Raw genomic sequence first — 23,517 nt, 5'->3', positions numbered from 1 at the left:
TATATAATATATATATATATGTCAATATATAATATATATATATAATATATATATATAATATATATATATAAAATATATAAATATATATATAATATATATATATAATATATATATATATATAATATATATATATATATATGTCGTACCTAGTAGCCAGAACGCACTTCTCAGCCTACTATGCAAGGCCCGATTTGCCTAATAAGCCAAGTTTTCATGAATTAATTGTTTTTCGACTACCTAATCTACCTAACCTAACCTAACCTAACTTTTTCGGCTACCTAACCAAACCTAACCTATAAAGATAGGTTAGGTTAGGTTAGGTAGGGTTGGTTAGGTTCGGTCATATATCTACGTTAATTTTAACTCCAATAAAAAAAAATTGACCTCATACATAATGAAATGGGTAGCTTTATCATTTCAAAGGAAAAAAATTAGAAAAAATATATTAATTCAGGAAAACTTGACTTATTAGGCAAATCGGGCCTTGAATAGTAGGCCAAAAAGTGAGTTCTGGCTACTAGGTACGACATATATATATATATATATATATATATATATATATATATATATATATATATATATATATATATATATATATATATATATATATATATATATATATAAATATATATATATATATATATATATATATATATATATATATATATATATATATATATATATATATATATATATATATATGTCGTACCTAATAGCCAGAACGCACTTCTCAGCCTACTATACAAGGCCCGATTTGCCTAATAAGCCAAGTTTTCATGAATTAATGTTTTTTAGACTACCTAACCTACCTAACCTAACCTAACCTACCTTTTTTGGCAACCTAACCCAACCTAACCTATGAAGATAGATTAGGTTAGGTTAGGTAGGGTTGGTTAGGTTCGGTCATATATCTACGTTAATTTTAACTACAATAAAAAAAAATTGACCTCATACATAATGAAATGGGTAGCTTTATCATTTCATAAGAAAAAAATTAGAAAAAATATATTAATTCAGGAAAACTTGGCTTATTAGGCAAATCGGGCCTTGAATAGTAGGCCAAAAAGTGAGTTCTGGCTACTAGGTACGACATATATATATATATATATATATATATATATATATATATATATATATATATATATATATCGTACCTAGTAGCCAGAACGCACTTCTCAGCCTACTATGCAAGGCCCGATTTGCCTAATAAGCCAAGTTTTCATGAATTAATTGTTTTTCGACTACCTAATCTACCTAACCTAACCTAACCTAACTTTTTCGGCTACCTAACCAAACCTAACCTATAAAGATAGGTTAGGTTAGGTTAGGTAGGGTTGGTTAGGTTCGGTCATATATCTACGTTAATTTTAACTCCAATAAAAAAAAATTGACCTCATACATAATGAAATGGGTAGCTTTATCATTTCATAAGAAAAAAATTAGAGAAAATATATTAATTCAGGAAAACTTGGCTTATTAGGCAAATCGGGCCTTGCATAGTAGGCTGAGAAGTGCGTTCTGGCTACTAGGTACGACATATATATATATATATATATATATATATATATATATATATATATATATATATATATATATATATATATAAAATGAGTGTGTGTGTTAGCTCTTGTATTATATTTAGTACATGGCAACATAATTGTGGTCTTAGCTAGGTTGTTAGAGGGACAGGAAAGGTTCCAGTCTAATACCTGTGAGAAGATAGGAAGATTATTGATCAGCTGTTGGGTTGTCAGATATCGACTCCTTTTAGTACTAAATCTCTTAGTTCATATTATTAAGAATGTTTATACTTTTAGTTATATTATTTGCATGTATGAAACATTATTTTAGTATGATTGTGCATGTTTGGAAATGGTTTTTATCATTTGTACTGTATATAACTGGAGTGTATCTGCTTTGTGGCAGCCTTGAGATGTTGCCAGGCAGCGCTTGGGTCAGGCCGAGGAGCGACAGTAGCTGGTGAACGGTCGAACGGTTAACATATATTCTACTTTTAAGTTAAGTCTTGTAGTGGTTCTTGGTTCTAGTGTAGATGATATATTTTATCTGAGGAGACATAAGTAATAGAAGCCATACTCAAATAAGGAATATAATTGTGTTATACTGTTATTGAAGAATGTATATACATTTGTCTTTTATTTATATATGTGTTTTTCTTTATCCATCTTAATGTTTGTATCTACACGATTGCATTCTGGTATATCCATTTCCTGCATGGGACTGTAACCCTAGACAATGTTCCCGTGCTGACCGGTATACGAGCTTTGCTGTACCAGATAGGTAACAGGCTCCATCAACACTTGTCCACTGTAGCAACACTTGGCTCCATCAACATCGGTCCTCTGGTGCAACACTTGGCTCTGTCAACTCGACCTGTCCTCTGGTGCAACACTTGGCCCAATCTAATCCATTCCTCTGGTTCAACGCTTGGTTCTATAAACACCTGTCTTCTAGTGCTACACTTGACTTTTAACACCTGCCTTCTTGTGCAACACTTGGCTCAATCAACACCAGTCCTTAAGTGCATCACTTGGATCCACCAACACCTGCCCTCTGGTGCAACACTTCTCTCCATCAACACCTGTCCCCTGGTGCAACACTTGGCTCTATCAACACCTGTCGTCTGGTGCAACACTTACCTCTATCAACATCTGTTTTCTGGTGCTTTACTTGGCTCCGTCATCACCCGTCTTCTTGTGTAACACTTGGCCCAATCAACACCAGTCCTTTAGTTCAACACTTGGTTCTATTAATACCTGTCCTCTAGGGCAACACTTGGATCCATCAACACCTGCCCTCTTGTGCAACAATTGTATACATCACCTTCAGTCTTCAAGTGCAACACTTGGCTCCATCAACACCTGTCCTCTTCTGCAACACATGGCTCCATCAACACTTGTCTTCTGGTGCAACACAGGGCTCTGTCAACACCTGTCTTCTGGTGCAACACTTGGCTCTATCAACACCTGTTCTCTACTGCAACACTTGATTCCAGAAACACCTGTCCTCAGTTGCAACACTTGACTCCATAAACACCTGTCCTCTGTTGCAACACTCGGCTCCATCAACATCTGTCCTCTGGTGCAACCATTGACATCACCTGTCTTGTAGTGCAACACTTAGCTCCATCAAATCTTGATCTTTGGTGCAACACTTGGCTTCATCAACACCTGTCTGTTGGTGCAACACTTGGCTTCATCAACACCTGTCCGTTGGTGCAACACTTGGCTTCATCAACACCTGTCTGTTGGTGCAACACTTGGCTTCATCAACACCTGTCCGTTGGTGCAACACTTGGCTTCATTAACACCTGTCTGTTGGTGCAACACTTGGCTTCATCAACACCTGTCCGTTGGTGCAACACTTGGCTCCATCAACATCTGTCCTCTGGTGCAACACTTGGCTCCATCAACATCTGTCCTCTGGTGCAACACTTGGCTCCATCAACACCTGTCCTCTGGTGCAACACTTGGCTCCATCAACATCTGTCCTCTGGTGCAACACTTGGCTCCATCAACATCTGTCCTCTGGTGCAACACTTGGCTCCATCAACATCTGTCCTCTGGTGCAACACTTGGCTCCATCAACATCTGTCCTCTGGTGCAACACTTGGCTCCATCAACACCTGTCCTCTGTAGCAGTACCAAGCTCTATTATCACCTGTTCTGTGGGGCAACACTTGGCTCCATCAGCACGTGTCCTCTGGTGCAACACTTGGCTCTATCAACACCTGTCCTCTGGTGCAACAAAGGGGCTCCATAAACACCTGTCCTCTGGTGCAACTCTCTGCTCCATCAACATCTGTCTTCTGGTGCAACTCTCGGCTCCGTAAACACCTGTCCTCTGGTGCAACACTTGGCTTCGTTATCACCTGTCCTCTGGTGCAACTCTCTGCTCCATCAACGTCTGTCTTCTGGTGCAACTCTCGGCTCCGTAAACACCTGTCCTCTGGTGCAACACTTGGCTTCGTTATCACCTGTCCTCTGGTGCAACACTTGGCTCCGTAAACACCTGTCCTCTGGTGCAACACTTGGCTTCGTTATCACCTGTCCTCTGGCGCAACACTTGGCTCCGTCAACTCCGATTCTCTGGTGCAACACTTCATGTCATCCGTCAGTGTATAAATGTAAGATATCTTCCTAAGCTTCCCAAGACAATAGGTGAGGCCACCATCGCTGGTGCCGGTACAATACATAACACCGGGGTGGAACACACCTGTCATGCTGGGGGTGTCCATGATACCGACAGACACATATAATACGCTCATGTGTTGTTTACACCCGAATGTTTACCTGCTATACACCTTTCATCAAGAGTAAGGCAGAAGTATACCTCCTATTCACCTGTCATCAATGGTGATGCGAGAGTTTACCTTTTATAGACCTATCATCAATAGTGAGGCTTTTTTACCTTCTATAACCTATCATCAAAGGTGAGGCGAGAGTTTACCTTCTATACACCTGTCATCAATGGTGAGGAAAGAGTTTACCTTCTATACACCTGTCATCAATGGTGAGGCGAGTAGAGACCACATCAGTCAGGTTGTCTACTCTACTTAGTAGAGTCATCACACCTGTAAATAATGATAACCTTTGAGATCGCATAGTTTTACGTTCATTCTATACTCTACACCAGAGTTTACATTGTATACCTTATTGTGTTTTATACAATGGACAAATGTATCATTAAAACAGTAACAATGAAATGTAAATAAATCTTGAGCATTGTTCTTACCATCAGTGACTTCAAGTTGCTTCTGTTCCAACACCTTTACCTGTGAGGCAACATCATTACAACTGGCGCCATCTGTCCAGGCAAATTCCTGTCTATAGCTGTTCTTGGTGTTTGGTGTGGCAGGGGAGCAGGCCACCAGGACCCAGAGAAGGAACAGTCGCAGCAACATGACCCTCACCCGCCACAGTGCACTACACAAACTGCTCGCTCCCTCACCCAGTGCTTCAGGGCCTGCTGTGTGGCGCACTCCACCAAGTACACACGCGCTCAACGCCCCCACTGATAAGTCGTACACAACCTCGGAATAATGTTAAGATATCACTCCTTTTCCACGTGTAATAGCATAAGAACAATTTGCAAGACGATTTTTTTTTAGCTAACCATGACAGAATGACACAGAAGTGAGAACAAGACTTTGTTTTTAATCTTATGAGAAAATTCTATGTTTGAACAATAATTTTTTGGGGGTGGGGGTAAGATAGCCAGCCGCGTATACGTCCGGGTCGAGAGTGGGAGTGAACGCAAGGAGGAAAACCATTACGAATTGGACTGATTCACATATTATCGCCCATGACATACGTCCAACTACTTGGACTAGACGGTACAAAGACGGTCTAGCTTCATGAAGGTCTTCGTTCAATCCCCGACCGTCCAAGTGGTTGGCGCTTTCTCTTGATAGTTCCCACTCCTCCCATGACAAGTGAAATATAATCCGAGTTCTCAACACAACTCTACCATTAACCCGTCTCAACACAACTGTACCATTAACCCGTCTCAACACAACTCTACCATTAACCCGTCTCAACACAACTCTACCATTAACCCGTCTCAACACAACTTTACCATTAACCCGTCTCAACACAACTTTACCATTAACCCGTCTCAACACAACTTTACCATTAACCCGTCTCAACAACTTTACCATTAACCCGTCTCAACACAACTGTACCATTAACCCGTCTCAACACAACTGTACCATTAACCCGTCTCAACACAACTTTACCATTAACCTGTGTTAACAATGATTAATAAATGCAGCTGTTAACACAACTTAAAGACAACCCACATAAAGGTTATTGATTAATTTTCAACTAGTAGAGTTATTGGGGAAATTGTTTTAACAAATTATTATTGATTAAACATTATTATGTTAATAAATTTAGCTTAAAACCTTATCTATAAACACACTTCACCAATCAAAATAGCTGTTAACAGAGTTAACTATTAACTATAGCCACTAACACTATTTTACCAATGGACCTAGCTGCTAATACTGTATAACTATTACCCATTACTGCTTACACCATTTAACCAGTAACTCCGAGTATTACCATAATTTAACCATTAACTCCGAGTATTACCAAAATTTAACCAACAACTCATGATGTTGTTACAATGTAACAATAATGTTACCTTGAGGGCGAGGGAGTAGGGGCGTGGCGACGACATAGCGACGGCTGGAGGGGCACACAGCGTCTCTCCTACAAACATTCACGATACCTTTGAGGGTTTTAAGAAACCACTGTTACATGGCACACATTTAGATCAAGATGGTCTCCCGCCCTTAGAGGACGATCTAGAAGGAGTTTTCCTGGACAATAAACATCACAGTAAGGCGAACATATTAGAGGCGAAACGTCGCCAGCATCGAGATGTAAACAGAGACCGCCCCTGCCCCACGCGGCCTCAGTATCAACATCCACCGCTCAACCAAGGTAAGCAGAGTTCTCCTAGTATGTAAACGTTCATCGTTATCTTTGATGACGATACGTCCGAAGATAGGAGTGTTTTTGGAAATAATAAGGCACTAAGTATCCTTTCATGCCTTTCCCAAGGTATTTCAGATCCAATCGCACGACATCAGACCTATGTTGACCCAACCACTCACTAGAAAGTGAAGGGACGACGACGTTTCGGTCAGTCCTGGCCCATTCTCAAGTCGATTGTGAATGATCAGTTGACTTCAGAATGGTCCAGAACGGACCGAAACGTCGTCATCCCTTCACTTTCTAGAGTGTGGTTTGGTCAACATATTCCAGCCACGTTACTGTGACTCCTCGTCTGCATCAGACCTATAAAACAAACGAACTTAATCGCAGGGACTACGAACAAAGCAAGGAACTAGAGCTTTCAGACGTTACTGACATCTCTGGATACAAAGTCATATGCTACAAACCACTGGGTGATTTTCACTATTCTCCTCATCACAGTAATCTCCTCATAAACTCCTCATTTTTAAACGTCTCACCAACATAAACTGTATTGGATTTTATCCCGAAATAGCAATATGCTGATTAGACGTGCATGTATATACTCACCTAGTTGTACATGTATGTATGTATGTATGTATGTATGTATGTATGTATGTATGTATTCCCAATCAGGTCAAAGACTCCCCCAACTATCATCCAGTTTAAGAGAAAAACCACTAAGTGCTACTTAATCAACTCCATGTAACCTTCCTTACCTCCTAAAGGTCAACATATGTCGGTTCAATTCATGCTGTTGATCTCAATTAGGCTTAAGTCAAAGTTTTTAAATTTTTTCCCTGCTTCTTGCCAGAAACGCTATGCGTATTACTGGCTTTAGGCCTACTAAATACAATTGCTCTGCCTAGAAATCCAACATTGCACTTGTAGCTCAATATGTATGTATGCACTTTTAGCTAAATAAACTATTTATTTATTTATATTCGTGTATGTATGTAGCTGACATGGGTGATGGCTCCATTTAGGGGCCATCACCCATGACCTAAATGGTTGCCATAGTGAAGCCATCCATTTAGGAGCCAACACCCATGACCTAAATGGATGCCATATAGTGAAGGCATCCATTTAGGAGTATGGTTGTGACCTGGTGAGTCATCAGGAGGGTTGTGAGTTCGTTGTGTGAGTCGATTTTTGCTAAGCCAATGTAGGGGTTGTGAGCGATGTGTTGAAGGTTGCTTTGGGTCCATGTATTTAGCCAGTGAATGTTATGGAGTGTTGTTGGTTGGGGGAGTGAAGAGGTCTTGCCAGTATAGTGTGAATAGTACGCCTCTCATCATTTTATTTAATTTATTTATCATGCACTCATTCCATGGGACGGTGTTGGAAAGGGTTAGGGTTAAAGAGGAGCATAATGAGTTCAGGAACTGAACCCCATAGTTCGTTTAGCTAAGCAAGTGACACTCTTATGAAACTAGTTACACAATTGTTAATATTACATACACACGTAAAATATATATATATATATATATATATATATATATATATATATATATATATATATATATATATATATATATATATATATATATATATATATATATATATATATATATATATATATATATATATATATATATATATATATATATATATATATATATATATATATATATATATATATATATATATATATATGCGAACAAGCCTGAATGGTCCCCAGGACAATATGCAACTGAAAACTCACACCCCAGAAGTGACTCGAACCCATACTCCCAGAAGCAACGCAACTGGTATGTACAAGACGCCTTAATCCACTTGACCATCACGACCGGACATAATGAGGTGATAGCCGAGGCTATTTGAACCACCCCACCGCCGGCACTCGGATAGTAATCTTGGGCATAGCATTTTACCAAATCACCTCATTCTTTGGGGCACACGTGAGGAACACAAATGCGAACAAGCCTGAATGGTCCCCAGGACAATATGCAACTGAAAACTCACACCCCAGAAGTGACTCGAACCCATACTCCCAGAAGCAACGCAACTGGTATGTACAAGACGCCTTAATCCACTTGACCATCACGACCGGACATAATGAGGTGATAGCCGAGGCTATTTGAACCACCCCACCGCCGGCACTCGGATAGTAATCTTGGGCATTGCATTTTACCAAATCACCTCATTCTTTGGGGCACACGTGAGGAACACAAATGCGAACAAGCCTGAATGGTCCCCAGGACAATATGCAACTGAAAACTCACACCCCAGAAGTGACTCGAACCCATACTCCCAGAAGCAACGCAACTGGTATGTACAAGACGCCTTAATCCACTTGACCATCACGACCGGACATAATGAGGTGATAGCCGAGGCTATTTGAACCACCCCACCGCCGGCACTCGGATAGTAATCTTGGGCATAGCATTTTACCAAATCACCTCATTCTTTGGGGCACACGTGAGGAACACAAATGCGAACAAGCCTGAATGGTCCCCAGGACAATATGCAACTGAAAACTCACACCCCAGAAGTGACTCGAACCCATACTCCCAGAAGCAACGCAACTGGTATGTACAAGACGCCTTAATCCACTTGACCATCACGACCGGACATAATGAGGTGATAGCCGAGGCTATTTGAACCACCCCACCGCCGGCACTCGGATAGTAATCTTGGGCATAGCATTTTACCAAATCACCTCATTCTTTGGGGCACACGTGAGGAACACAAATGCGAACAAGCCTGAATGGTCCCCAGGACAATATGCAACTGAAAACTCACACCCCAGAAGTGACTCGAACCCATACTCCCAGAAGCAACGCAACTGGTATGTACAAGACGCCTTAATCCACTTGACCATCACGACCGGACATAATGAGGTGATAGCCGAGGCTATTTGAACCACCCCACCGCCGGCACTCGGATAGTAATCTTGGGCATAGCATTTTACCAAATCACCTCATTCTTTGGGGCACACGTGAGGAACACAAATGCGAACAAGCCTGAATGGTCCCCAGGACAATATGCAACTGAAAACTCACACCCCAGAAGTGACTCGAACCCATACTCCCAGAAGAAGTCCTGGGGACCATTCAGGCTTGTTCGCATTTGTGTTCCTCACGTGTGCCCCAAAGAATGAGGTGATTTGGTAAAATGCTATGCCCAAGATTACCATCCGAGTTGCCGTCGGGGGAAGTGGCTCAAATAGCCTCGGCTATCACTTCCTTTTGACGGCCGTGATGGTCAAGCGGATTAAGGCGCCCTGTAGTTACCAGTTGCGTTGCTTCTGGGAGTATGGGTTCGAGTCACTTCTGGGGTGTGAGTTTTCATTCGCATATAGTCCTGGGGACCATTCAGGCTTATTCGCATTTGTGTTCCTCACGTGTGCCCCAAAGAATGAGGTGATTTGGTAAAATGCTATGCCCAAGATTACCATCCGAGTTGCCGTCGGGGAAGTGGCTCAAATAGCCTCGGCTATCACTTCCTTTTGACGGCCGTGATGGTCAAGCGGATTAAGGCGCCCTGTAGTTACCAGTTGCGTTGCTTCTGGGAGTATGGGTTCGAGTCACTTCTGGGGTGTGAGTTTTCATTCGCATATAGTCCTGGGGACCATTCAGGCTTGTTCGCATTTGTGTTCCTCACGTGTGCCCCAAAGAATGAGGTGATTTGGTAAAATGCTATGCCCAAGATTACCATCCGAGTTGCCGTCGGGGAAGTGGCTCAAATAGCCTCGGCTATCACTTCCTTTTGACGGCCGTGATGGTCAAGCGGATTAAGGCGCCCTGTAGTTACCAGTTGCGTTGCTTCTGGGAGTATGGGTTCGAGTCACTTCTGGGGTGTGAGTTTTCATTCGCATATAGTCCTGGGGACCATTCAGGCTTGTTCGCATTTGTGTTCCTCACGTGTGCCCCAAAGAATGAGGTGATTTGGTAAAATGCTATGCCCAAGATTACCATCCGAGTTGCCGTCGGGGAAGTGGCTCAAATAGCCTCGGCTATCACTTCCTTTTGACGGCCGTGATGGTCAAGCGGATTAAGGCGCCCTGTAGTTACCAGTTGCGTTGCTTCTGGGAGTATGGGTTCGAGTCACTTCTGGGGTGTGAGTTTTCATTCGCATATAGTCCTGGGGACCATTCAGGCTTGTTCGCATATATATATATATATGTCGTACCTAGTAGCTAGAACGCACTTCTCAGCCTACTATGCAATGCCCAATTTGCCTAATACGCCAAGTTTTCATGAATTAATGTTTTTTCGACTACCTAACCTACCTAACCTAACCTAACTTTTTCGGCTACATAACCTAACCTAACCTATAAAGATGCAAGATGTGACATAACGTCACAGATGTTATGTCACATCTGTGACGGTAAAAAACATGATTTTTTCTGAAAAACTGTGTTTTACATGTGTTTTTCATGTGAGGGAAATCTTTAAACCCTCTTTACCGATTGCTTTGAAATTTTGCCAGGTGCAAACGTATCATTCACTCACTCTCCACCTCCCCCCTCCATCGTCGCCGATCACCAAACTAGCATTTCCAGCCTGCCCGCTTCTGATTGGTGAATCGACATCTGTAGTACTGCACTTCTGCACCTCAGCGCCATCTACCTAGCCGATGTCTGGGCCTATACCAGCCATTGGAGTTAGAATATCCTGTGCTCTCAAGCTGAAACAACCATCTAATATACGCTCTGTCTATTAGTGGATGTTCTCAGCCAGCGCTTTATTCTCAGCACCTGTTAATTTCATTTTGTCTTTATCCATTTTAGAGTAACGTCACCATTCTATTATTTTATGTTATTTTTTTTTTAATTTATAATCTTTTGAGTTTCCACTGTACATAGCAAAGGAATTGTCTTATTCATAATTTATTTTCAATTTAATTAAAGTTTCATTGTTCATACTATTTGTTTTGCTTGTTTTGCCTTACTTTGCCACAGGACACAACAGCTACACAGTCATCTTTTTTTTTTAAATGTGATAGGCATTGACACCAGCCATTGGGAGGACTGCAGAACACCTACACTTCTTTTTTCTATCACAATATATATATCTATATAAATAAAAATGGAAATGTTTGTTTGTTCAAAATTACTAATCTCCGAAAGTTCTTCGCCGATTGCTTTGAAACTTTCACACAATGTTCCATTTGCATCCAGCCAGGTTTTTATATAAACATGCTATATAGATGTCACGTCTGTGATGGTAAAAAACATGCTTTTTCTGAAAAACTGTGTTTTTCCATGCGTTTTTCATGTGAGGGAAATCTTCGAAACTTCTTTACCGATTGCTTTGAAATTTTGACACGACGTTGCATTCGAGTAAGCGCGTCTTTTTATATACCTACTATATACATGCCACCCCTGTGAAAGGTAAAAACATGCGTTTTTGAAAAACAGTGCCATCTGTTGCACACAATAGCAACATGCCTGCTAAACTAAATATGTCAGAAATTCCATTTCAATGTTTCCGATTGCATTGATAAATTTTATTTTCATTGATTTCGATTTATTTTATTTTTACTGAATTATTTTGTGTGACATTGTGTTGGAATTGAGCTCTGTTGTTTACCATACCGTTCATTTCGTAAGTATAAGTATAGATGCTACACCTGTGACAGGTAAAATTATGCTTTTTCTGGAAAAACAGCACCATCTGTTGCATGTAAGAGCAACACACAAGCTATACTAAATGTTACAATTCCATTTCAGTGTTTCTAATTGCATTGATAAATTGAATTTTCATAGATTTTGATTTATTTTCATTTTTATTTAATTATTTTGTGTGAATTGCATTGGAATTGAGCTGTGTTTTTTACAATACCATTCATTTCATGATTATAATTAATTTTTTATTTTTTTGTATTTTCATTTCATTTTTTAACTGTTTTTCTTATATTTCAGTAATGGGAACATCAAATCACTTGATGTTCCCAATTTTCTGATGGGAACATCAGACCATTTGGGAAGGCATCAGACGAGGGAGTTGGGAATGGTGGGGATGACGAGGGGACGGAAGTGAGAGATGGTGGGGAGGACGAGAGAACCAGGGAGGGGTTAATCGTGGGGAAGATGGAGTTTGGAATAGAGGGGACGAGGGGATGGGGGAATGGAGAATGGTGGGGAGGACAAATTTACATGGGAGTGGAGCATAGTGGGGAAAGAAGAATTGACGGTGGAGTGGGAAATGGTTGGGAGGCCGAGGAGACGGGTGAGGGGGGGATTGGTGGGAAGGACTTAGGGACAGGGAAGGTTGCTGTATTTCAGCAATGCATGAGCCACAGTAACGCGTGGCCGGGTACTGCTAGTAAATGTATATGTTCGTTTGTTCGAAATCGCTAATCTCCAATTGTTCTTCACTGATTGCCTTTAAATTCTCACACAACGTTCCATTCGATTTCGAGCGGGTTTTTGCATACATACTACATAGATGTCACGTCCGTGACTGGAAAAAATACTTTTTTGGAAAAGCAGTGTTTTTCGTGTGTTTTTCAAGTGAGGGAAATCTTTGAAACCTCTTTACCGATTGGTTTGAAATCTTGACACAACATTGCATTCGAATAGGTGAGTGTTTTTTATATACCACCTATATACATGCCTCAATTGTGACAGGAAAAATCATGCTTTTTTGAAAAACAGCACAATCTGTAGGACGTATGAGCAACACACAGTGTAATATCCGAAAGTTCTTCACCGATTACTTTTAAATTTTGACACAACGTTCCTTTCGAACACGTGCATATTTGATATACCTACTATTTAGATGCCACACTTTTGACAGTTAAAAACCTGCCTTTTTTTTTAAACAACTCCATCTGTTGCACGTAAAAGCAACATACGATATACAAGATATGTTAAGATTCAATTTCAAAGTTTCTGATTACATAAATATATTGATGTTTTTATAAATTTTGATTTATTTTCATTTTGATTTAATCATTTTGTGTGACATTGCGTTGGAATTGAGCTGTGTTGTTTACCATACCGTTCATTTCGTCTGTATAGCTTATTGGCTTCTTTTTTCATTGTTTTTCAATCCGTTTCTTTAATTGTTCTTCTTATTTTTTCAGTGTAATTGGTGGTAAAATTGAGCTGTGTCGATTGATCGGCTTCTGAGTTGAAATATTTCGTTAGTATTTTTTGTTTTTAAAACAAGAAAATGGACAACACGTATATTTCACAGCTGCAAATGTGCAACAAACAGCTATAAACTCACAGGCTACAACGTTAACTGCTTTCTTCACGTTATGTCAAAATAACGTGTTTGTGAAAACATTGCTGTATTCGGAAGTGCCTACGTATTACACATGGAATGCCAGTAGAAAATATTTTGAACAATGTAAACGAGGAGAGCGAGTCGACGGACAAGCTGGAATATTCAAACTAACTACGATAGGCAGACTGTACACCGTGCATTCCCATCAAGACGAATGCTTCTTTCTTCACAAGCTGTTGGTAAATGTCGCCGGTCCAACGTCTTTCCAGTAATTGAGATTTGTCATCGGCGTAACACATGCCACTTTCCGTAGTGCATGTCAAAGCTCTGAATTTATTGGCGAACGACCAACACTGGGATGTATGCATTAATGACACGTCCAACACGTCACATCCAAATAAAATTTGAGCATTGTTTGCAATCATACTGACCATCGGCTCTCCATCCTCTCCAACAGAGTAGGGGAGAGTAGTAGGGTGTAAGCGCCACAGGGGAATTTTTTTTTCTGGGAGAAAATTCCCCTGTAGCGCTTCGGGGTTTCAGGTGAATTTGTAAATTCCCCTGTAGCGCTTTAGGGTTTTCAGGTGAATTTGGGGAGTCATAGATTTGGAATTAAGGAATTCTTATGAGGAAAATAATTTCTGAGATTTTAGAAGTTTGGTAAGGTTTCTTATGATGAAAATAAGTAGGAAAATCTTAATGAAAAGTTTTTTAAAAAATCGTGTTTGTGTCACAGCATTTCCAGGTGAACTCTACGGACATATTTTGCCGGTTTTCAACTTCTGAAAAAATCACCTGTGCGGGCCAGGGTTTTCAGGTAAATTTAGAAATATCGTGTGTGGCGTGTCTGGGTTTTCAGGCAAATTTGGGGAGTCACAGATTTGGAAGTAAGGAGTTCTTATGAGAAAAATAATTTCCGAGACTTAGAAGTATAAATAAGATCATGTCAGTTACTGAGCTCGAGCTCTTGTCCCCTACCCTACTCCACCCTCAAGTCTTCGTTAATATCCTATCAATTCCCCTGAAATTTTTTCCTTCTGTATTTCAGACACCATAAATAAGATCAAAACAGTTATCGAGCTCCAGCTCTCGTCCCCACCTTAGTTCTCTTTCGTATCTTTGTAAAATAACCCATCAATTTCCCCGAAATTTTTACCCTCTGTATTTCAGACACCGTAAATAAGATCAAAACAGGTATCGAGCTCCAGCTCTCGTCCCCACCTTAGTTCTCTTTCATATCTTTGTAAATATCCTATCAAATTCCCTGAAATTTCTACCCTCTGTATTTTCAGACGTAGTTTAGTAAATCCAAACAATTATCAAACTCTAGCTCTTGTCCCCAGCTTAGTTCATTTGTACAAGATCGTTAGTAACAGACCAATTTTCCCCCGAAATTTAAAGCAGACATACTTCAAACACAGTAAATAAGATCAAGTCAGTTACCGAGCTCCAGCTCTTGTCCCCCTGTATTTACATATTTTCTCTATATTCAGCTGTGTTCTTCACATTTTTTCCATGTTTTCTGTGTTCATTCCATGTTCTACAAATGTTCACAGCATGCTCAGTTCAAATTTTTTCTGCCGTTTTCCCCGTATGTTCACTATGTTCTTTGTCATGTCATGTTTTCATGTGCATCATATGTTCTCTGTATAACTTTTATACTCAATATTCATGTTCTCTATATTCAGCTGTGTTCTTCACATTTTTTCCATGTTTTCTGTGTTCATTCCATGTTCTACAAATGTTCACAGCATGCTCAGTTCAAATTTTTTCTGCCGTTTTCCCCGTATGTTCACTATGTTCTTTGTCATGTTTTCATGTGCATCATATGTTCTCTGTATAACTTTTATACTCAATATTCATGTTCTCTATATTCAGCTGTGTTCTTCACATTTTTTCCATGTTTTCTGTGTTCATTCCATGTTCTATAAATGTTCACAGCATACTCAGTTCAAATTTTTTCTGCCGTTTTCCCCGTATGTTCACTATGTTCTTTGTCATGTTTTCATGTGCATCATATGTTCTCTGTATAACTTTTATACTCAATATTCATGTTCTCAATGTTCTTAGCTTATTCTTCACATTTTTTCCATGTTTTCTGCATTCATTCCATGTTCTATAAATGTTCACAGCATGCTCAGTTCAAATTTTTTCTACCGCTTTCCCCGTATATTCACTATGTTCTTTGTCATGTTTTCATGTGCATCATATGTTCTCTGTATAACTTTTATACTCAATATTCATGTTCTCAATGTTCTTAGCTTGTTCTTCACATGTTCAGTGTTCATTCTTTGTATTCCCTATGTTCCTTATCATGTCTTCATATTCTCTGTAAGTTCATATTCCCTGCATGTTCACTCTATTCATCAACTTTTTCTTACATGTTTTCTGTGTTCACCGTATGTTCACTGTGTTCATTCCCCTACTTAACCTCAATTTTTTATGTTCTTTGTTTCTTTAAACCAATTTGTTTCTTCCATTCACTAACTAGTTCTTTGTCAAATAATATTATACTGCATTACAGTTTCCTCAACAATTTTAGTCACCAAGTTTTTATTTGCAAAACTATGTCAAAGTAATTCTCGTAGTCAACTTAATAGTTCTACCAGCCATGTTCTTAAACAAATCTACACTTTATTCAGTTCCAAATTTACAAAGACAAATCTTTTTTGTAACTTCTTAACTAAAAATCTTTCGCCAATCAACTAAAACATAGTCACTTTCGTCATTTCTCAACTAAACTTATTATCCAATCAACCAAAACAGTCAGGAATAATCTCATTCAACACCGTTCTTAACTAAAACAACCTTTCGCTTAGCTAAAAATTGTCAAAGGAAACTTTCCAAAACTGTTCATAACTAAACTTATTCCCTAGTCATCAGAAAACAACCGTGTTCTTCATGTTTCATTGTCATTTCATAACTAAAATTATCCATCAATCAACAGAAAAAGTCATATTCATCATTTCGTAACATCCATTATGTTTTCGTCAAGTAAGAAAATATAGTCAAAGATATCTATCATCGTCGTTCTTAACTGACATTTATACTTTGTGGAGCACTAAAAATAGTCAAATGTAACTTTTTCAGCACTTTCGTAAAATTATAGGTCGTTAAGTAAGAAAAATAGTCAAAGGTGCTCTCCGTAACACCAAAGTTACTCTTCGAGATAACAAAAGACACTCTCAAACACTCAAAATTTACTCAAAGACATCAAAGTTGCACTCAAAGACATCCTTTAAGACTTCAAGGGCACTCTTCGAGATATCAAAAGACACTCTCAAACACTCAAAAATTTACTCGCATCCTCAAAGTTATTCTCAGAGTCATCAAAAAGTTAATCTCAGTCATCAAAATGCTATTCTCTAAGTAGCCTTTCGTTCATCAGAGAATCTTTCTAAGACATCTTCGTTCATTAGAGTTAATCTCAGAGGCATAAAAGTTATTCTTGGAGCTATCAAAATTAATCTCTAAAACAACAAAAGTTAATCTCTGTCATCAAAGTTGATCTGCAAGATATCTTCGAGACATCAAAGTTACTTTTCATTACATCAAAGACGCATTCAAATACTACCCATGTTCTCAGAAGTCATTCTCAAAGTCATCAAAGTTATTCAAAGAGCTAACAAAAGTTATTCTCAGAGTCACTTTCGTTCTTCAGAGAAACTTTCCAAAACATCTTTGTTCATCAAAGTTATTCTCAGAGTTAACAAAGGTAATCTCTAACTCACTCTCGTTCATCAAAGTTGTTTCAAAGACATCAAAGTTAATCTCAGAGTTATCCAAAGATATTCTCATGTCCACAAAAGTTATTCACAGAGTCATCAAAGTTAATCTAAGACATCATTTTTCATCAAAGATATTCTCTCTAAACCATCAATGTTCTTCTCTAAGACATAAAAGTTATTCTCAGAGTCACCTTCGTTCTTCAGAGAAACTTTCCAAAACATCTTCGTTCATAAAAGTTATTCTCAGAGACATCTAAAGTTAATCTTAGAGTTATCAAATGTAATCTCTAACTCACTTTTGGTCATTAAAGTTAATTTCTATGTTATAAAAGTTTGTCTCAGAGACATGTAAAGTTAATCTTAGAGTTAACAAAGGTAATCTCTAACTCACTCTCGTTCATCAAAGTTGTTTCAAAGACATCAAAGTTAATCTCAGAGTTATCCAAAGATATTCTCATGTCCACAAAAGTTATTCCAAGAGACGTCAAAGTTAATCTCAGACATCATCTTTCATCAAAGTTATTCTCTAAGACATCAAAGTTATTCTAAGAGCTATCAAAAGTTATTCTCAGTCATGATATGTTATTCTCTAAGTAACCTTCCATTCATCAAAGACATTCTCTAAGTCCTGAAAGTTATTCTCTAAGACAGCAAAGTTATTCTCAGAGTCATCAAAGTTATTCTCTATGTCATCAAAAGTTATTCTCTGAGCTAACAAAATACTACTCATGTTCTCAGAAGTCATTCTCAAACTCATCAAAGTTATTCTCAGAGTCATCAAAAGTTGTTCTCTAAGACATCAATGTTGTTATCTACGACATCAAAGATGTTCTGTAAATCATAAAAGTTAATCTTTAAGTCACCTTCGTTCATTAGAGAAACTTTCCAATCCATATTCGTTGACCAGAGTTATTCTCAGAGTCATCAAAGCGATCTCTAATTCATCTTCGTTCTCCAAAAAGTTGTTCTCTAAGACACCTTCATTCATCAAAGAAACTCTCCTTCTTCCATCATGTTATTCTTTAAGACATCTTCAGTCATAAAATTTTCTCTCCAAAATGTAACTAGCTCAGCTTTTCATACCAAACCTGCACTTGTTAAAATATATTTCCTTAGTCGCTTTACCCTAAAACTGTTCTCTGAACTACACTGTTCAAACCTACGTAACCTATCCTCTCCACCCAATGTTACTTACATAACTTAACCCGCATAACCTAACTTTACCTATCTTACCTTACCTTACCTTACCTATCTTACCTAACTTACCTAACTTAACCTGCATAACCTAACTTTACCTATCTTACCTTACCTTACCTATCTTACCTAACCTAACCTAACTTTACCTATCTTACCTAACCTAACCTAACTTTACCTATCTTACCTTACCTATCTTACGTAACTTAACCTAACTTACATAACTTAACCTAACTTACATAACTTAACCTAACTTACATAACTTAACCTAACTTACCTAACTTAACCTAACTTACCTTACCTTACCTAACTTAACCTGCTTAACCTAACTTACCTTACCTTACCTAACTTATATAACTTATCTTACCTATCCTATCCTAACCTAACTTGCTTTACCTAACTTAATCTTACATTCCCAAACTGATGTATCCTAACGTATCTAGTCAAACCAGACATGATCTAACTTACATAAGTATTCCTGCTTGTCTTTTGTGTTTCGTCAATCATTGTCTCATATTCATTTACTCATTTCTTTAGTTAATTTCTCAAATGGTCACTTATGCATTTCAAGTGCTATTTGTTAGAGATTGGATATTTAAACATTTCAAAGAATTTTTGTTATATATGGGCATTTACTCATTTCAAGGGTTAATTTCTCAAATGGACGTTTTTTGCATTTCAAGTGTTATTTGTTTAAGATTGGGCGTTTAACCATTTCAAAGGATTTTTGTTATATATGGGAACTTACTCGTTTCAAGGGCTATTTTCTCAAATGGTCATTTTTGCAGATCAAGGGTTATTTGTTAAAGTTCATCAAGTTGCTCATAAGTTGTATTTATTATGTTTGTTATCATATGTTCTTATTCCCCAACCCCTTAACCTAACCTCTTGTAATCTTAGTGTATTTTTGTAATCTTAGTGTATTTAGTAGGTTCTATCATATGTTCTTATTCCCCAACCCTTTAACCTAACCTTTCAGATGTAGTTTATTGTGTTTTTTGACGTATTTGTTGAATATATTATCCTTTTCCTAACCTTTCAGATGTAGTTTTGTTTCTCCTTTTTGTGTGTTTTTACCCAAACCCACCATCCCACTTAACCTTCTTTCCTTCTTTTACTTTGTTTCTCCTACTCCTTCTATCCCCCTTTCTCTTTATCTCCCTCCTTCTATCCCCCCTTTTTCTCTCTATCGTCCTCATTCTCTCCCCCTTCGCTCACTCTCTCTCATTCTCTTATTTTTCTTTTTCTCAAATTCAAATCTTAGTTCCCCCATGCCCACACTCTCTCTCTCTCATTCTCTCTTCTTTGGTCCCATTTTCTTCCGCCCCCTCTCTCTTACTCCTTGCTCTTCTTTCATGCTCTCACTCCCTTGAGCTCTTGTTTCTCAATTTCAAGTCTTAGTAGATCTGATTCTTTTACTATTGTAATTTTTATTATTACTATGATAAAGAATGAACTTATATGTGAAAACAAAGTAAAAGAAGGAAAGAAGGTTAAGTGGGATGGTGGGTTTGGGTAAAAATATACAAAAAGGAGAAACAAAACTACATCTGAAAGGTTAGGAAAAGGATAATATATTCAACAAATACGTCAAAAAACACAATAAACTACATCTGAAAGGTTAGGTTAAAGGGTTGGGGAATAAGAACACATGATAGAACCTACTAAATACACTAAGATTACAAGAAGTTAGGTTAAGGGGTTGGGGAATAAGAATAAATGATAGAACCTACTAAATACACTAAGATTACAAGAGGTTAGGTTAAGGGGTTGGGGAATAAGAACATATGATAACAAACATAATAAATACAACTTATGAGCAACTTGATGAACTTTAACAAATAACCCTTGATCTGCAAAAATGACCATTTGAGAAAATAGCCCTTGAAACGAGTAAGTTCCCATATATAACAAAAATCCTTTGAAATGGTTAAACGCCCAATCTTAAACAAATAACACTTGAAATGCAAAAAACGTCCATTTGAGAAATTAACCCTTGAAATGAGTAAATGCCCATATATAACAAAAATTCTTTGAAATGCTTAAATATCCAATCTCTAACAAATAGCACTTGAAATGCATAAGTGACCATTTGAGAAATTAACTAAAGAAATGAGTAAATAAATATGAGACAATGATTGACAAAACACAAAAGACAAGCAGGAATACTTATGTAAGTTAGATCATGTCTGGTTTGACTAGATACGTTAGGATACATCAGTTTGGGAATGTAAGATTAAGTTAGGTAAAGCAAGTTAGGTTAGGATAGGATAGGTAAGATAAGTTATATAAGTTAGGTAAGGTAAGGTAAGTTAGGTTAAGCAGGTTAAGTTAGGTAAGGTAAGGTAAGTTAGGTTAAGTTAGGTAAGTTAGGCTAAGTTATGTAAGTTAGGTTAAGCAGGTTAAGTTATGTAAGTTAGGTTAAGTTACGTAAGATAGGTAAGGTAAGATAGGTAAAGTTAGGTTAGGTTAGGTAAGATAGGTAAAGTTAGGTTAGGTTAGGTAAGATAGGTAAGGTAAGGTAAGATAGGTAAAGTTAGGTTATGCAGGTTAAGTTAGGTAAGTTAGGTAAGATAGGTAAGGTAAGGTAAGGTAAGATAGGTAAAGTTAGGTTATGCAGGTTAAGTTATGTAAGTAACATTGGGTGGAGAGGATAGGTTACGTAGGTTTGAACAGTGTAGTTCAGAGAACAGTTTTAGAGTAAAGCGACTAAGGAAATATATTTTAACAAGTGCAGGTTTGGTATGAAAAGCTGAGCTAGTTACATTTTGGAGAGAAAATTTTATGACTGAAGATGTCTTAAAGAATAACATGATGGAAGAAGGAGAGTTTCTTTGATGAATGAAGGTGTCTTAGAGAACAACTTTTTGGAGAACGAAGATGAATTAGAGATCGCTTTGATGACTCTGAGAATAACTCTGGTCAACGAATATGGATTGGAAAGTTTCTCTAATGAACGAAGGTGACTTAAAGATTAAAGTTTATGATTTACAGAACATCTTTGATGTCGTAGATAACAACATTGATGTCTTAGAGAACAACTTTTGATGACTCTGAGAATAATTTTGATGAGTTTGAGAATGACTTCTGAGAACATGAGTAGTATTTTGTTAGCTCAGAGAATAACTTTTGATGACATAGAGAATAACTTTGATGACTCTGAGAATAACTTTGCTGTCTTAGAGAATAACTTTCAGGACTTAGAGAATGTCTTTGATGAATGGAAGGTTACTTAGAGAATAACATATCATGACTGAGAATAACTTTTGATAGCTCTTAGAATAACTTTGATGTCTTAGAGAATAACTTTGATGAAAGATGATGTCTGAGATTAACTTTGACGTCTCTTGGAATAACTTTTGTGGACATGAGAATATCTTTGGATAACTCTGAGATTAACTTTGATGTCTTTGAAACAACTTTGATGAACGAGAGTGAGTTAGAGATTACCTTTGTTAACTCTGAGATCAACTTTGATGAACAAAAGTGAGTTAGAGATTACCTTTGTTAACTCTAAGATTAACTTTACATGTCTCTGAGACAAACTTTTATAACATAGAAATTAACTTTAATGACCAAAAGTGAGTTAGAGATTACATTTGATAACTCTAAGATTAACTTTAGATGTCTCTGAGAATAACTTTTATGAACGAAGATGTTTTGGAAAGTTTCTCTGAAGAACGAAGGTGACTCTGAGAATAACTTTTATGTCTTAGAGAAGAACATTGATGGTTTAGAGAGAATATCTTTGATGAAAAATGATGTCTTAGATTAACTTTGATGACTCTGTGAATAACTTTTGTGGACATGAGAATATCTTTGGATAACTCTGAGATTAACTTTGATGTCTTTGAAACAACTTTGATGAACGAGAGTGAGTTAGAGATTACCTTTGTTAACTCTGAGAATAACTTTGATGAACAAAGATGTTTTGGAAAGTTTCTCTGAAGAACGAAAGTGACTCTGAGAATAACTTTTGTTAGCTCTTTGAATAACTTTGATGACTTTGAGAATGACTTCTGAGAACATGGGTAGTATTTGAATGCGTCTTTGATGTAATGAAAAGTAACTTTGATGTCTCGAAGATATCTTGCAGATCAACTTTGATGACAGAGATTAACTTTTGTTGTTTTAGAGATTAATTTTGATAGCTCCAAGAATAACTTTTATGCCTCTGAGATTAACTCTAATGAACGAAGATGTCTTAGAAAGATTCTCTGATGAACGAAAGGCTACTTAGAGAATAGCATTTTGATGACTGAGATTAACTTTTTGATGACTCTGAGAATAACTTTGAGGATGCGAGTAAATTTTTGAGTGTTTGAGAGTGTCTTTTGATATCTCGAAGAGTGCCCTTGAAGTCTTAAAGGATGTCTTTGAGTGCAACTTTGATGTCTTTGAGTAAATTTTGAGTGTTTGAGAGTGTCTTTTGTTATCTCGAAGAGTAACTTTGGTGTTACGGAGAGCACCTTTGACTATTTTTCTTACTTAACGACCTATAATTTTACGAAAGTGCTGAAAAAGTTACATTTGACTATTTTTAGTGCTCCACAAAGTATAAATGTCAGTTAAGAACGACGATGATAGATATCTTTGACTATATTTTCTTACTTGACGAAAACATAATGGATGTTACGAAATGATGAATATGACTTTTTCTGTTGATTGATGGATAATTTTAGTTATGAAATGACAATGAAACATGAAGAACACGGTTATTTTCTGATGACTAGGGAATAAGTTTAGTTATGAACAGTTTTGGAAAGTTTCCTTTGACAATTTTTAGCTAAGCGAAAGGTTGTTTTAGTTAAGAACGGTGTTGAATGAGATTATTCCTGACTGTTTTGGTTGATTGGATAATAAGTTTAGTTGAGAAATGACGAAAGTGACTATGTTTTAGTTGATTGGCGA

The 23,517-nt window shown here is 37.6% G+C and overlaps 1 protein-coding gene across 1 annotated transcript in view; it reads right to left on the bottom strand.

The window, feature by feature from the left end:
• Positions 1 to 4,974, bottom strand: part of LOC123764555 (angiopoietin-1) — a 131,642-nt gene extending 126,668 nt beyond the window's left edge. The window contains exons 1-2 of the mRNA XM_045752539.2: positions 4,756 to 4,974; positions 4,511 to 4,594 (exon numbers count right to left, since the gene is read on the bottom strand). Coding sequence (XP_045608495.2) covers positions 4,511 to 4,594; positions 4,756 to 4,924 — 253 coding nt within the window. The 5' untranslated portion in view covers positions 4,925 to 4,974. The remainder of the gene's footprint in view (positions 1 to 4,510; positions 4,595 to 4,755) is intronic.
• Between the last annotated feature and the right edge of the window lie 18,543 nt (positions 4,975 to 23,517).

Source organism: Procambarus clarkii, chromosome 79 (genome assembly GCF_040958095.1).
Source record: "Procambarus clarkii isolate CNS0578487 chromosome 79, FALCON_Pclarkii_2.0, whole genome shotgun sequence".
Taxonomy (NCBI): Eukaryota; Metazoa; Arthropoda; class Malacostraca; order Decapoda; family Cambaridae; genus Procambarus; species Procambarus clarkii.
The sequence above is the reverse complement of the archived record's forward strand: the minus strand, read 5'-3'. Positions and strand labels throughout refer to the sequence as shown.